Source organism: Megalobrama amblycephala, linkage group LG24, assembly GCF_018812025.1.
Source record: "Megalobrama amblycephala isolate DHTTF-2021 linkage group LG24, ASM1881202v1, whole genome shotgun sequence".
NCBI lineage: Eukaryota > Metazoa > Chordata > Actinopteri > Cypriniformes > Xenocyprididae > Megalobrama > Megalobrama amblycephala.
The window spans coordinates 22,431,650-22,448,728 of record NC_063067.1 but is presented as its reverse complement, the minus strand read 5'-3'; the positions used below and the strand labels follow the sequence as shown (position 1 = coordinate 22,448,728).

General features: G+C 37.0%; 1 protein-coding gene across 2 annotated transcripts in view; it reads left to right on the top strand.

The window, feature by feature from the left end:
• Positions 1–16,677, top strand: part of samhd1 (SAM domain and HD domain 1) — a 33,779-nt gene extending 17,102 nt beyond the window's left edge. For both annotated transcript variants that reach the window (XM_048178411.1, XM_048178410.1), the window contains exons 3-16: positions 23–95; positions 174–334; positions 1,182–1,297; positions 1,715–1,785; positions 2,256–2,411; positions 4,509–4,609; positions 4,689–4,797; positions 6,105–6,196; positions 6,638–6,753; positions 6,854–6,993; positions 10,516–10,605; positions 11,659–11,763; positions 15,143–15,280; positions 15,500–16,677. In XM_048178411.1, the coding sequence (XP_048034368.1) occupies positions 23–95; positions 174–334; positions 1,182–1,297; positions 1,715–1,785; positions 2,256–2,411; positions 4,509–4,609; positions 4,689–4,797; positions 6,105–6,196; positions 6,638–6,753; positions 6,854–6,993; positions 10,516–10,605; positions 11,659–11,763; positions 15,143–15,280; positions 15,500–15,700 (1,669 nt within the window). In that variant the 3' untranslated portion in view covers positions 15,701–16,677. The remainder of the gene's footprint in view (positions 1–22; positions 96–173; positions 335–1,181; positions 1,298–1,714; positions 1,786–2,255; positions 2,412–4,508; positions 4,610–4,688; positions 4,798–6,104; positions 6,197–6,637; positions 6,754–6,853; positions 6,994–10,515; positions 10,606–11,658; positions 11,764–15,142; positions 15,281–15,499) is intronic.
• Positions 16,678–17,079: the final 402 nt, after the last annotated feature.

Here is a 17,079-nt window from a genome sequence, read left to right as displayed (position 1 = left end):
TTTAATGTCTTGCCTCATTTAGCCCTCTGGGATCACGCCTGCAAATCCTCCACTGCCTTCAGAAACTCTGGCAAATCTCAAAAGAACCCATGAAGGTATGCCAAAGCTTTCAGAAATGTTTGCTGGTTATTTGAAATGCAGACCTTTCCAAAGGTGATGTGTTTGTGTCTCAGGTTTTCAATGACCCCATCCATGGGCATATCGAGCTGCATCCTCTGCTGGTCCAATTCATAGACACGCCTCAGTTTCAGAGGCTTCGCCACATCAAACAGCTGGGAGGAACTTACCTGGTCTTCCCTGGGGCTTGCCATAACCGCTTCGAGCACTCGATTGGGTAAGATGTGGTAGTGTGTTCTTGCTTTTCAGTCCAACATTGTTTGATTGAATCATGAAAAGTTAGACAAACTGGACATTTCTTTCAGAGTAGGTGCAAGTATTTGCATTTCAATGAAAGCTGGCAAATCCAATCAATATTTTTCTTTTCTTTTGGGTTACTGTACACTAGGGGAAAAATGATACATCTTTATATAGAGAGATTGCGATATAACAATACGACGGTATGTATCATTGATGTAAACGATATGATTCGTGATATAGTTAGTTTTAGCCAAGGCTCAACTTACTGTATAAAGTATGATTCACCCAAAAATGTAAATTCTGTCATTATGTACTCAACGCTCATGTCGTTTCAAACCTATATGATTTTAGTTAATCTTCCAAACACAAATGAAGATATTTTTATGAAACCTGAGAGATTTCTGTCCCTCTGTTTAAGGTCAGTTCCCCTAAAACTTAAAAAAAGGTCATAAAGAGTAAAGACATCGTAAAAATAATAAATCAAGCAGTCCAAGTCTTCTGAGGAGACACGATGGCTTTATGTGATGAACAGTTTTACAACACACATATTTACAGAGTTTCAGTAACAGTGCTACATTAAACTACTAAATTTAATGTTGAATAATGTTCAAAATATCATGATACATATTGTATCGTGAACCCGGTATTACGATACGTGTAGAATCGTGAGCTGAGTGTATTGTTTCACTCCCTACTGTACACTAATTAACCTTGCACTGTAAATCCAAGAACATGCATGTAAGCGAGTGGGGCTGTTTTGATTTAATGGTTTCTACAAAGTTGCTTTTGGCGTGCTGGTGCCATATTGTGTTTGTATGTTGCAGGGTGGGATATTTGGCAGGATGTCTTGTCAAGGCTCTCCATGAAAGACAGCCAGAGCTCTTCATAACAAAGCAAGATATACTCTGCGTGCAGATTGCTGGCCTATGCCATGACTTGGGTGAGTGACGCACATCTTCAGCTCCCTTACAGCGAAACGCATTCATATTCTTTCCACACTTCCAGAAAATCCCAGGAGTGCAGATCGCCACACGTCAAGTTACTCATGTTCATTATAATCAGATGATGAAATGATTGATTTAAAGGAGAAATTTTAATAATCAGGATACTCTCTGAGATTTGACGACTGACTTTGGGCCTTCTTTCCAGAAAGTTTTCACTTCATCTCACATCCTTTGTCATTTGGGCCTAATTTACAACATTTGACCATAAACCAGGAACAATGCCAGTGACTGGGGATGTTTCAGGATTCAAATTAAGCAAATCTGGTTTCCTAGTCATATATGTTAATCTAAGAGCACACACTAATGGTTTTGCATAATCATTCTTTAAAATCACCTTTTTGTCTGTTGTCCAGGTCATGGCCCGTTTTCTCATATGTTTGATGGCATGTTCATCCCAAAAGTTCGACCTGGTGAGAAATGGAAGGTAAGTGTGGAAAAACGTCACTGACGTAAGACCATGCATGTGAATGGCCTGTTTTCTAAGACATGGAGGAAGAGCAGTGCCTTTAGCTTCTAATGGGTGACCTTGTATGGTATTAGATTTGTGATAAATATTTTTAAACTAACTTTTTAGAAACTGGAAATAATAATTCTCAGGCAAAATTGTATCCTGGGTCTCCAGTTTCAAAAAGTATTTATTAGTTTCCTGATATCTGGCACAAATCTAATTTCATAACCCTTCACCTGATTTTATTGGAGAGTGAGGTAAGTGACGTCTTCATGTGTGGAGGGTGGTAGCATTCAACACTGATGACAGAAGGTTGCCACATTGATTCTTTCAGCTCTGTGCAGGTTTAGTCACATGTGCATCATTCACCTCGAAGATCTGATCAGCCAGTAATTCTAACTGACAGATGGAGGTTGATGGATGTTTTCTGCTGGTTTTCCCTGCAGCATGAGATTGCCTCAGTCCAGATGTTTGACCACCTGGTGAAGGTTAATGGTCTTGAGGAGGTCATGAAACACCATGGGTTGAGACTTCCTGATGACCTTATTTTCATCAAGGAGCAGATCGCCGGGCCCCTGGATAACTCTGTCTTGGACCGCTCGGTATGTAAGCATGTCATCAGAGCCGAGTGTTGTCTGTAGCCTCATAGTGTGATGCACATAAGTCTACACACCCCTGTTAAAACAGAGGGTTTTTGTGATGTTAAAAGATAAATCAGAACTTTTGCACATTGAATGACAAATCTACACAACCTTTGAAATACCACCAAAAAAACCAGAGTGACATATTTCAGAGAAAAAAATATCAAAATAAAAAAACTTGGAACAACTAACTGCATAAGGTAAGGTAATTTATTTATAAAACACAATTAAAAACAACGAGTAGGTGCAATGTGCTGCAAAATTCATAAATCGTGCAGCCCTATACAACCTAGCAAAAAAACCAGAGTTACAGAGAAAAAAAGATCAAACAACAACTTAATATTATACAAATTAAAAACAATGAGTAGTTGACATGTGCTGCACATCTAAATACTCACATAAAAACAAAGCTACTAACATATCAGCAAGTACAGTCGACAGGAAAGTCAGAGGAAAGAGATTAGATTTTTAAAAGAGATTTAAAAGTTACCACTGTGGAGGCAGTTCTAATATGCCAAGGCAGACTGTTTCAGAGATTCGGAGCCAACACTGAAAAAGGACGATCACACGTCTGCATCTAGACCATGAGACAGTCAAGAATTTCTGGTCAGAAGACCTAAGTGATCTTGATGGCGAGTATAGCTGTAACAAATCTGAGAGATAGGGTGGTGCCAATTGGAAACCAATCCAGATTTACTCACCCTCAAGCCATCCTAGGTGTATAAGCCCATCTTCTTTTTAGACGAACACAGAGATATATTTAAAAACATCCTGGCTCTCCAAAGATTTATAATGGTAGTGAACGGGGGCGTGTTTTGAAGTCCAAAATAAATGCATCCATCCATTATAAAAAAATAATCCTTACAGCTCCAGTGGGTTAATAAAGGCCTTCTGAAACTAAGCGACTGGTTTTTGTAAGAAAAATATCCATATTTAAAATAATAAAGTAAAATGACTAGCACAACGAGGATACTTTTTGTGTGCGAAAACATCACAAAAATAACAAATTTTTTTCAACAATCTCTTCCTTGTCATTATCCTTATGCAGTGGACGCAGTAAGCAGAGTGAAGGCTTCTGTGTTTACTTCGAATGCCGGCTCATTATGCTGATGCTGTTCACATGAGCAGCTTGACGCATGCGTTTGATGCTGATGCAGGTGCCGGCCATTAATGAGCTAGCGACAAGATATTGTTGAATGATGTCATTATCTTTGTTTTGTTTTTGCGTGCAAAAAGTATTCTTGTCACTTCAGAACATTAAGGTTGAATCACTGTAGTCACGTGGACTATTTTAACAATGTCTTTACTACCTTTATGAGCCTTGAAAGTGGTAATAACGTTGCAGTTTATCGGAGGTCAAAAAGCTCACGTATTTCATCAAAAATATCTTAATTTGTGTTTCGAAGATGAACAAAGGTTTTACGGGTGTGGAAAGACGTGAGGGTGAGTAATTAATGACGATTTTAATTTTTGGGTGACCTAACTCTTTAACAGGTGTGTGTAGACTTTTTTATGGCCACTGTATATATTATGATAAAGCATTGTTTGAAAATCAAATTCACATCTTCTTAGATCTTGTTTGTTGCTGCTCAGAACAAATTCAAGGTCAAAATAATTTGACTGTAGCTTCGATACAATCTTAATTGGTTACCTTACCAATTTCCATGGGAACAATTTATTAACTGTTGAAACTGAGTTACTCTACTTTAATCGCTATTGTAGACATCTGTGTCCGAACTTTGAACTTTTATCCCAGTACTTGTGTGATAATTTGAATTAATGTTAGACAGAAATAATGATACTGTTTGTGTTGAAAAGACTGTTAGTGAAGATGTTTCATACATGACAGCTGCTCGGTCAGAATGCAGATCTGAATGTTCGCTGTGATCATGCTTGTCAAAGGTTTAATGGACACAGGCGAATCATTGGGTGTTTAAATATACACCCGCGATATTTTAACAATTATTCGTGCAGCTCTATGCTAACCAGACCTATGCAGATCTGTCACAGGACTGTACTGAAAATAAAATGTCTTATTTCTTTGTTTTAACACTGCAGTGGCCATATAAGGGCAGGCCTATGGAGAAGTCATTTCTGTATGAAGTTGTGGCAAATAAAAGGAACGGTATAGATGTCGATAAATGGGATTACTTTGCAAGGTAAGATGGATCACTGCAGGCTGATGATCGTTTTCTAATCTTAATTCAGCCAAATGAAAGTATGTGTTCTTATGGACAGGGATTGTTACCATCTTGGCATCCAGAATAATTTTGATTATCAACGATTCCTCAAATTTGCAAGAGTGTGTGAAGTGAGAGGAAAGAAACACATTTGCACCAGAGACAAGGTACGTTTGGGTTTTTCTACTGACACTGTATTCATTGATTTAGTTTAGTAAGTGCACAATGCAAGTGATTTTAAATTCAACTTCTACACATTAGGATACAGTTAACCAAAAATCAAAACTTGGTCCCTCTTTATATTAGGTGGCCATAACTACTATGTACTTACAAAGAATAAGTACACTGTACTAGGGAGTACTCGAGTACTCATGTAAATGATGATTGGAATGTTTTTTTTTTCTTCTTTTTTTCTTCTTCTTCTTCTTCTGATTGGTAGCAGCACTTTTGGTGGCACCCTGAGCTCTGATTGTTTAGCTTGCCACAGCATGTGTCAAAAGACGTGACAGAGAATGTCTGGCTTCACTTTGACTACATAGATGAAAATACAGTTCAATGCAAGCTGTGCAGCGCCAAGCTTTTATCTTGTGCTGAAAATATCCTTTAAATTATATTCATAATTAATTTAACAATAATCATCAGCATAGGTGCCGAGCACCCACGGAAAAACACAAGATATTCTCATTTCATTTCAACCAATAAAAATCAATTGAAGTCTTTAGACACGTCTTTTTTTTCTTTCTTTTTTCTTTTTTATGGTCCATTTGAGGCAGTTTCTATTTTGTTAATGTCGAGAGCGCATTTGTAATGCACACGAGAGCGCATCCATGTAATACACGAGCATGAATCTCTGCTTGGACATGGATTTCTTTTTGGATGCGCTTAAACTTTGTCCTGTCACGAATCTCAATGTGCTTTTTCTCATGGAGAGTGGGCACCTACCGGCAGACACATAAATCACCGTCTATGATCATAAGTGATTTTCATACTGTAAAATAACATTTTGATTGATCGGAAAGTGCAAATGGAATCCAAAATATTGCTGAAATATTAGAATAAATAAAAAAGTACAATAGTGACACTAATGTAGCCTAATAGAATGTGAATTTGTTGTGCTTTCGTTTCGCAATATTAGTTACACTTTCAGTCAAGCTCACGTTTACATTCACAAACTTTATGCAGATTTAAGTTGTAATAATAATAATGTAGATGAAAATGAAGCACAAATCTGCATCACAGCGGGAGCTCTCTCTGTAAGATGGTAACATATTTGCTTTGTCAATAACAAAACAGCACAAAAACTGGATGGAAACTTGGCTAATGCTGTGTTTCTTTGAGTTTATTTATTTTTTTTTTTTTTATGCATCATAATAAATCTGGGGCAAGTGTAATAATGTTCTTGTATCAGGCAGAATTTCAGCTAAACGAGAGAACTTTCTGATTTAGTGTTTTGAGTTCTCTTTACTCTTAACAGGAAGTTGGCAACCTCTACGACTTGTTTCACACTCGTAACTGCCTCCATCGCCGGGCATATCAACACAAAGTGGGCAACATCATCGAGACCATGTGTGTATTAGCGTTAGGGCTGCACGATTAATCGCATGCTATTCTCACGCGCATTTCGTCAGTAAAGCCGGTTCCCTGATTACCGCTAAATCGCCATCACCTGTTTTTAAACGCAGCGCCTTTTAATAGACGGAGCCGTAGTTCACGGACAAGCCACGCAATATCGCGTTCATTATCGCAGGCGATTCATCTGCGATATGAACGCGATATTGCGTGGCTTTTCAGTGACCTACGGCTCTGTCTATTAAATGCCGCTTCATTTGAAAGCAGGTGATGGCGATTTAGCGGTAATCAGGGAACCGGCTTTACTGACGAAATGCGCGTGAGAATAGCATGCGATTAATCGTGCAGCCCTAATTAGCGTCATTTCACAACACATTTTTCTTTTTCCTGGCTTCCAGGTTGATTTCAGTGTTCTGTCATTGACTGTTTTTGTGTCAGGATAACAGAAGCCTTTGTAAAGGCTGATCCTCACATCCAAATCCAGGGCTCTGCTGGGAGGTTTTTCACAATCTCTTCGGCTATAGAAGACATGGAGGCCTACACCAAACTCACAGGTAGATGAGATGTGACTCCATGCTTGTAAAAACAAAATGCTCTATGCGTGATCAAATGAGGGTTATTTGGTATTTCATCAAACTATGTGTTTGTTTTCAGATCATATCTTTGAACAGATCCTGTACTCATCTGCGCCGGAGCTATCTGAGGCTCGAGCCATCCTGCACAACATTGTATGTAGACGGCTGTACAAGTGTGTGGGTCAGACCACATCGGAGACACATGTGGACGTGTCACAGGTGAGTTGAGGGCTTAGTTATGGAGCATAGTTGCAGACAGGGATGGACTGGGACTGAAAGACCAGCAGATATTCATCAGACACATTATATTTACTATAGTATACTATCACACTGTCATCAAACTCTATAAACTTCCATTTCCTGCCATACAGCAAAGGTTCATTCTCGATTCAGAAGAAAACAAAGTAACTCAAATGACCCAATGGCTGAAAGTAGGGCTGCATGATATTGGAATAACTCACATTGCATTATTTTCTTTTCCTGTGATATTTTGCGAATATGAAAACAATTTTGACAGATTACTTAAATTGCTCTATTTGTAAGGAAGTAATAATTCTAGAATGATTGGGGTGATTTTGTAGTCAATTTTCCGTCTTCATTGACTTTGCATTGTGTGAGGCTGCCTCCTTGTCATTTCTGATTAATAACAAAAAAACAGAACAATGTCTAAAAGCTGCTATGTGACAAGGTGTGCAGCAAGCAAGCTAAAAAACCCAGAACCAAAAACTCAGAAGTTTTTATAAGCTGTCGACCCAAAAAAAAATAACGTTTAAGGACTAAAAAGTGGATACAGGCGATTGAGACAGAGCGTGACGTCATATTACTATGAGAACTACGCCCACTGGAGGGTGAATGTAATCAGCGACAGGAAATATAATATATAAAAATGACATTTGGATATTTGACTTAACAGTGACTAAATGTTTACTGCACAGGTAGGCTTACTGAGGCATACTGATTGTCAGGATCCCAAAAATTACCTATTCTTCCTGCTGATGCTTCACGTCTTATTGCCTGTATCCACTTTTGTCTCCTTAAAGGCTGGCTTTTACAGTTCGGTAGCTTATAAAAACTAAGTTCTGGGTTTTATAGCTTGTTTGCTGCACACCTTGTCACATACCAGCTTTAAGGCATTGTTCTGTTTTTTTGTTATAAGTCAGAAATGACAAGGAGGCAGCCTCACGCAATACAAAGTCAATGGAGACGGTCGGATTGTTTTCCCCCCTGGTGGGCATGGTTTTCAGATTATACTAAATGCGCTCTGTCTCTATACTCAGTGCTGGATTGTGTTTGGAACACTTGAAATAAATGAAACATGTTGTAGCATCTGGAGAGGATCAAGATCATCAAACCAACTTTGAATTCAAAAGGCTTTTAACCTCTTGAACTTCTCATGTAAATCTCACATTAGGCTCCGGCCTGGCTGACGTTTATTGCTCGCTCGACAGCTTTGTTGCCACGTGTCGATGGGCAACAAACGCCCACAAAACTCTCTCCTTTTGTCCTCCTTTTAAGATCTTAATCAACTCAGATCAAATTACCCAAACCAGGCCTGAATTCTTTGGTGGCCAGACGTCGTTGAAAACTCCAATACGTCACACACACACACATGTAGAGAGAACTCTTTTATATGTGTCTCTTTTTGTGTGTGTGTGTGTGTGTGTGTGTGTGTGTGTGTGTGTGTGTGTGTGTGTATGTATGTCTCCCTATTATATAAGCATTAGTTATGACTTTAATTGTGTCGAATTCATGTTTATATTCATGTGCAGGGATTGACATTAACTTTTTTGCTCATCAGCCACTGTGGCTAGTGGCTGTCCAAGTTACTGGCCACTCAGCATTTTCACTGGCCATAATTTCGCTGTTGGGAAATAACATTTTATATTAAAGTTGACTTTGGCATGCTAAATTTAAATTGAACCAAAATCACCAAAAATGATCAAACTTTCAAATGCAGATTGACCCCACCAAAATCAAGACTAGGCTTACATGGTATATCAGCTGGTATGTACGGGTTAGGCAAGGGGTGGGTAATATGACCATAATATTATACATTTTATAATTGTAAAGTTATTTTTGTTAGGCTATATAAAAAGAACAAAGAAGCAAATTAGCAAATTACAAATACAATAGTAAATTAAATAGCCTAAACTCTTTTTTTCAGATACAGTAGGTTTATTTAACATTTATTTAACATCTTCTGTTGTTTTATTAACATTAATGACATACGGATATTTGGATATTTAATTGTGCTGCATGTACGTAATATACTGACACATATCCAGTTTTTACCCACCTGTTTACGTACATTTAAAGCCACGCACACACTTAATGATTGTAAGGCCGATTATGAATGTAAATTGATACTTATGACTGATCGCGCTCAAACGCGTCCAGTCAGAGCCAGTTGCGTTCAGTCTGCGATTACAGTCGGTGTTCAAATTCCATGTGAAAGTATATAAATCTGCTTCAGTCGCAGGAAACAATCACTGTATGTTGAGCACAGTCTTAGAATGTTTAAGCTAGTTGTTAAATGTGTGCCCGGCTTAAGCCATAACCGACTGTTTCCACGCGAGATACTCCACACGATGGACATTTTGACATCTGTGTGTGCGTGTATTTGACTATTCAGACGCAAGAAGATCTGATCGCACGCGTGACAGAGAGAAAGAGCGCGCGCACGTGAGAGAGCACTTCTGTTGTGTGTCGTTCAGCACGATTCCGCCGATCCCGCCTTCACTAATGCAAGCTAATCGATGAAGAATTGTGATTGGATTGTAATTTTGTGCTACGACGAGCTTGGCTACCTTTCATTTGACTGTAGGCTGATATTATATTCAAACCTCCAAAGTGGCTAGTGGGAGTGGCTGTCTTATCCGCCACAGCTGAAATCCACCCGCATTAGGCGGTTGTTAATGTCAAGCCCTGTTCATGTGTAAGAATGTATCCCTGCTTTGATATACTCCCAATATGCCGTATTTGGTCTTGTTCTAAACCTCTCAGAATATCTTAACAATGTATGTTACGTTACTGTAAATGCATTACTCTATTTTTTTTAAAGGCTTTTGGAAGAAAAACGTACCCAGATCTGACACTTCATAAATTATGCAAATTAAGTCGTAAAAACACACAAATGATTTCTTTCACGCGTCAAATCCATGCTGGCTATTGGCCGGTCCAACCCAAGGAGGAGTGTTGGTGTGTTTTGCTATATAACAAACCAACGCGAGCGCCTCAGTGCTCAGTCGTCTTTACCTGTGGTAGAAAAGGATTCTTCCTCAATCAAAGGAAGAAAGGAAGAACAATCAAAAATTGGACACGCCAGCTCGAGCGCACTGAAACTCCTGCAGAACGGTGCATTCACCACAGCTTCCAAAAAGTATAGAAACATTTCTGCGATGCGTTTTAAGCTAACCATTGTAAGTTGTGATTCCTTGCTGGCTCTCAAAGGTTTTAACTGTTTGTAATTTGCCATTCTTTGATCACCTCTGTTTTTCCTGACTTTACTTTCGCTTCTGTGTATATATGTATTCTTTGTTATATATATATATATATATATATATATATATATATATATAGCCGTATGTAGGCGTAGTTTTATATATTAAATCCATTATAGTTTTGTCTCTACAAAAAGGTTGTAGATCCAGTTTATAAAGAGAGAGCAAAGTGTGAATTGTATGTGCAAAGTGAGTGATTTGCTGATGAAATAGTCACAATAGCATCTGTGATCTCTTGCAGGAAAAACTGCTTGACTGGGCGAAGGAAGTGGCCCAATCCAAACCCAGCGGCACAGATGGCAACCTGATAGCTGAGGACTTTGTAGTTAGTGTATGTGGGAACATTGTTTTTCTCAGTTTGTTTGTGCATCTTTATCTAGCCCTGTGAGGTAACAAATTGTTTTATAATAACCGTGTTGAAGGGGAAAGTTCTATTCTAGTCTTACCTGTCAAGACACAGTTGAGAATTGCATGCTTGTTAATGTCTTTTTTCTTTTCTTTTGTGAACAAAGCCAACCAGTCAGTAACTATGCTGATTTAAGTCTCATAGTCCTCATGTCCTCTAGTCGTTGAGCTGTGAGTTACTCACGGAGGAACATTGATTTTGGGAATTATATAGGTTGGGCTTCGGCTCAGTTCTTCAGCGTGGATGATTGTGATGGTTTGAGCTGTACCACTGTACCTGAGCTCACAGGCCATCATTTTATCAGTCTAATGACATAAAAAAAAAAAACATAATTGCCAGATATCTTGCCTATCTGTCTTTAAATGTCTTCAGGTGTCACCATCTCTGAAAGGCAAGTCCAAATTTGATACAAGCTGTATTTCAGGCCCTGTTTGCTTGTAAGCTCTTTCTGAATGAGATTTCTTTGTTTTAACATTGAATCATTCCTCAGATGGTTGCCTTTTTGAACGATCCCTTGTGTTAATAATGTTGCTCATTAGTTTACACACTCCAGCACCTGCTGTAACAGTCAGACCTTCTGCGCGGTTTACGACATAACCACGCAAAGACTGAGATTTCCTGCGAAATCCTACCTCACAGCTCAAATTATAAATCATTATTATAATCTTAATGTTGTAAATCTTGGTAAGATAAGGAGACAGATATCAACACTGATTTTTCTTAATGTACACACTTTTTGTTTTCTTCATTTTTAACCAAAAAAATCTTTTTGAGTCATGATTATTGAATTCGTTTGTGGAATGGACCATGTTGGTTGGCTGTTTTTGATTGTTTGATTGTTCTCAGTTAATGAGTTTACAAAACTGCATGTGTAGATAAAAAAGAAAAAGTGAAGTGCTGTTTAAAGTAATTCTGAGTAGTACAACATGTCAAACTGTACTGAAAGTGTTTTGTCAACTATCCTCAATTGTTCTTTAGGTAATTCACATGGATTATGGAATGAAGGACAAAAACCCCATCAACAGTGTTCATTTTTACTGTAAGAACGATCCCACCAAAGCCATCAAGATCCGCAAGAATCAGGTACACAGATTTTTATTTATTTATTTTTTTTGGCACAAAGGTACAACATAATCGGGTATAGTCACTAACAAAACATCAAATCCTACAGAGGACAAGCAGTTTGGTGAATGGATGGAGTCTTTCATAGTCAGTAGTGAAAGAAAATGAATGAAAGATTTAGGATATGCACATGGGTAAATAAATGCAGACAATCCAAAACCGCAAATGTGCGCAGGTGAAGTGAGGGGCGAAATGCTTATCCGTGACTTAACAGGCCAACGGCGGTGAGCAGAAACGCAACAACAGGGCTTAAAACAATGTATGGGTGCAAAAGGAACCTGAAAAAGAAAACACGCACAACCAAGGATTTATAGATGCATCGACCAACTAAATCCAAATAAAATATGCAGAAAGCCTGCACTCTGAATGATTGTAGCTTTTAGTTTTAATTTACCAGCTGATCTAATTTTTCAGTGTTGAGCGATGCCTTTTATCCAACGTTTTTTCATTTTTCAACTCTAAGTGACCAGATAAAAACTGTGCAGCTCTGTGTGGAATAGACGCTCAGTGCGTCGTCATGCTGCTGCTGGTGTTTTTAAATATGTGGCACTTCCATTGAAAACAATTGGAAATACACTGGCCTCGGGGAAAATACAGCCTAAGAGTGGCTTTATCAGTCTTGCTTTAATGTCATTAGGCAACGCTTTTATAGTTCTTTGGTGATTTCAGACTTTTTATCACTAGCACTTTTGAAAAATATATAAAAATTCTGCTTTTCTGCTTATTTTGTAAAAATTCTTTTATTTGCAACTAGGTAATTACGTGTCAAATAAACCACATTTTGGACACTTCCTCAGCTCAATTTTTTGATTTTGTTAATTTTTCTGAAGAAAGACAAGCATAGTGATGAAGGCCAAAATAGGGCTGGGCGATATATCGCATGCGATTGTCACGCGCATTTCGTCAGTAAAGCCGGTTCCCTGATTACCGCTCAATCACCATCACCTGCTTTCAAATGGAGCAGCATTTAATAGACAGAGCCGTAGATCACTGACAAGCTACGCAATATCGCGTTCATTATCGAAGGCGATTCATCTGCGATAATGAACACAATATTGCGTAGCTTGTCTTTTGCGTCCTCAATGCACTTGGATGGTCACATACACGCATTGTATTAGTCAAAATACCCGTCTCGGCAAGTATTCTCATAAACGCATTCGGTTATGTCTTAATTGAACGAGGTGAGAATTCGGCTATGTATCTATTGGATGTGTGCGTGCATGGAGTCTTAACTCTTAAAGTGACAGCAACCTATAAATACCTGCTGTTGTCTGTCATGTAAATCAAACAACAAAACACAGCTTTAACAAAGATTATCTATATTAAATTTATACAGTAAAGTGTCATTTTATATTTAATTATTACATTTCTGTACATGAAAATTAATACTAGTTAGACCTTATACATTATTTGTAACTTTATGATGTATTTATCTATGCTTGTAATTAGTGTACAGTATTTGTTCTTTTTACAGTCTGTTCACTTGCCTTGTATTAGTATTAGTTAGTAGTATTAATAATTGTATTAATAATGTAGTATTAATAATGTATTAGTTAGGCTAGTATTTTCTGCTGTGGTATCGGAGTAGTTAAAGTGGGCTAAGTAATAAATGTAAAGTTACCCCCCAATTTCATTTTTTGTGCTGATCCAAAAAATGATCCGATCCGTGACTCAATAACCGTGATATGATCTGAACCGTGAGTTTTGTGATCTGTTGAACCACTAATATTGAGATATCTTTAATACTTTTAGAGTTACAGGCATGCAAAGCATGCATTTGGAGAAACAATATTTATGGCACTCAGACAGGTATATTCTATGTAATTGTTGATATAAAAAAACAGATACATTTCTAGTTTTAACATTATTTTATGTTCCTTTAAAATGAAGATAACAAAAGAAAAGATTAAGAACCAGAATCTAAAACGATAATAAGATAACTTTATTACTTCTTGAGTTACAAGCATGCAAACTTGGGGCAAAAAAACACAAGTGTTTTTTTTTGTTTGTTTTTTTTGTTTTTTTTTTCATTTTTGATGAAAAATTAAAAAAAATTGGCATATAATGAAGCAAAGATCGCTAAAGTCAACAAATTTTACTAACAAAACCTACCAATCTCTGTAAAAAATCTTTCTAAAGTCATTTTTACCCCCTGTAATTTGACTCCAAATCTTAGGACAACTTTAATGTTTTTTTTTTTTTTTTTTTTGTATTATTTCTAGTCCGAATGAAAATATCCTCTTTATATTGTCTGTGGAAAATGCAATGATCAAGTACAGTACAGTCCAAAAGTTTGGAACCACTAAGATTTTTAATGTTTTTAAAAGAAGTTTCGTCTGCTCACCAAGGCTACATTTATTTAATTAAAAATACAGTAAAAAAACAGTAATATTGTGAAATATTATTACAATTTAAAATAACTGTGTACTATTTAAATATATTTGACAAAGTAATTTATTCCTGTGATGCAAAGCTGAATTTTCAGCATCGTTACTCCAGTCTTCAGTGTCACATGATCCTTCAGAAATCATTCTAATATGCTGATTTGCTGCTCAATAAACATTTATGATTATTTTCAATGTTGAAAACAGTTGTGTACTTTTTTTTTTTCAGGATTCCTTGATGAATAGAAAGTTCAAAAGAACAGCATTTATCTGAAATACAAAGCTTCTGTAGCATTATACACTACCGTTCAAAAGTTTGGGGTCAGTAAGAATTTTTATTTTTATTTTTTTGAAAAGAAATTAAAGAAATGAATACTTTTATTCAGCAAGGATGCATTAAATCAATCAAAAGTGGCAGTAAAGACATTTATAATGTTACAAAAGATTAGATTTCAGATAAACACTGTTCTTTTGAACTTTCTATTCATCAAATAATCCTGAAAAAAAATATTGTACACAAATATTTTGTACAATTGTTCACATTAAATGTTTCTTGAGCAGCAGATCAGCATATTAGAATGATTTCTGAAGGATCATGTGACACTGAAGACTGGAGTAATGATGCTGAAAATTCAGCTTTGCCATCACAGGAATAAATTACTTTGTGAAATATATTCAAATAGAAAACAGTTATTTTAAATTGTAATAATATTTCACAATATTACTGTTTTTTACTGTATTTTTAATTAAATAAATGTAGCCTTGGTGAGCAGACGAAACTTCTTTTAAAATCATAAAAAATCTTAGTGGTTCCAAACTTTTGGAAACATTTAATGTATGTACTGTTGTTTGAGAAAAGACATAATATGCTTGAGCGATTGTCAAAGTGCTGCGTCTAGTGAAGGCCAAACACGAGGCATAAAGCCTGTATTCCTGATGCCCGTGTCATCTGACAGGTGTCCAAACTCTTGCCGGAGCAGTTCGCTGAGCAGCTGATCAGAGTTTACTGTAAGAAGACGGATGACAAGAGCCTAGAAGCTGCTAAAAAGTACTTTGTCCAGTGGTGCATGGACAGGAACTTCACTAAACCACAGGTAAGACTCCCTTCCTGATGGACGGCATGTCAGATTACCAGTCTGCATCACCAGCTTTGTGTGAATGAATTGAAATTTCAGTTTTTTAGATGTTTTTACTATTTTTGAAATGTACATATTCAGTTTAGATTTAGTTATTTTGATATGTATGAAATTCAACAAACAAGAATGAACATAATTGGGTATTGGTAACACTGGTGAACATGTGTTGTGTTCCAGGATGGAGATATAACTGCTCCAGAGCTCACGCCACTCAAACGAGACTGGCACACACTAGAACGGGACGACGATGGCAATAGCAGCGAAGTAGATGTTAACGACGAAGGCATGCATCCAAGAATTAGAGAAGAAACGCCCAAGAAGACTGGACGTAATGTAAAAATGAACCTTTTTCAAGCTCAGGGACAAAACAAGTTCTGAATTACTGGCCTTGGCTCTCAGGGATCTCAAACAGCTGAGCTTTTCTTATTGAGGATAATTGCAGTGATCAGCAGATGCTCATTCAATCATTCAAACTTCATTTAAATGGTATTTTTTGGGTTTTATTTTCAGCTTTAATATCATGTTCTTTATCAGGGTTTTAATGCTGCTCTTCCCTCTTGACGCTGAGACGCTTTATCATTCGGTCCAGAATGAACAATCATGTCTCTTTCTGCCATCATGCTATTGATGCAGAGGGAAAGTTAAATGCTTTTTGGCATTCTTGTGTTAAATTTTTATTTATTTAAAACATTTTATTAGGGTCTCACTGTTACTTGTTTCCATTTGCTGAACAGCCCTCAGCTCAGTCTGAATCTGCTCATTTTCATTATACTGGGTCTTTTCTCAAATGTGATGACATCTGACAATTTATATATCTATATTTGAGAAGAATATATTTTTTTTATGCTTGGAATACTTTGTATAACAGTAGTGGGTGTTGGTGGTGTGAGCATTTTGTCTTGGATCTTATTTCAAATGTTCTCATCTTATCAATACAGATATACAGAATACAGACTGTAAACTCATTTCAGTCTGTTGAAAAAATATTTAATCACAACACAATCACATCAAGTCAGTTGTACTGAAAAAGGTTAAGGAATATAGTGACACAGTGCATGTTGTGCGTGCAGATTTTATCTAGTATTGAAACAATGCAAACTCAATCAACATCTCAGAATTCCTCCATAGCATGCAAAAAAGTGTGGTTTTCCAGAAAAAAAAGGATTAAAAAGGCCTTGCAAAGAAACAGTCTCACTCTTCTATGGCAGGCTGTGTGCATTTGTAGTGTTCTATATTTATTTTCATGATATGATTATGCTATACTTTTGCTTTGTGTGGTGTGATTTCTCTGGTGTATGAAAAAAAAAAAAACAGAAGAGAAGATTGAGATCCAGTAAAGGACTGAGTGAGATGAATAATGTGTCTGTACCAGATTTAGCAGTAGAAGCTCTACACTTACACTCACTGTTATAATTCCCTGCTAATGGCTGTTGTGATTGTCTAGGACTAGCCGCAACTTAAAGGGTTAGTTCACCCAAAAATGAAAATTCTGTCATTTATTACTCACCCTCATGCCGTTCCACACCCGTAAGACCTTCGTTAATCTTCAGAACACAAATTAAGATATTTTAGTTGAAATCCGATGGCTCCGTGAGGCATTCATAGGGAGCAATGACATTTCCTCTCTCAAGATCCATAAAGGTACTAAAAACATATTTAAATCAGTTCATGTGAGTACAGTGGTTCAATATTAATATTATAAAGCGACGAGAATATTTTTGGTGCGCCAAAAAAACTAAATAACGACTTATTTAGTG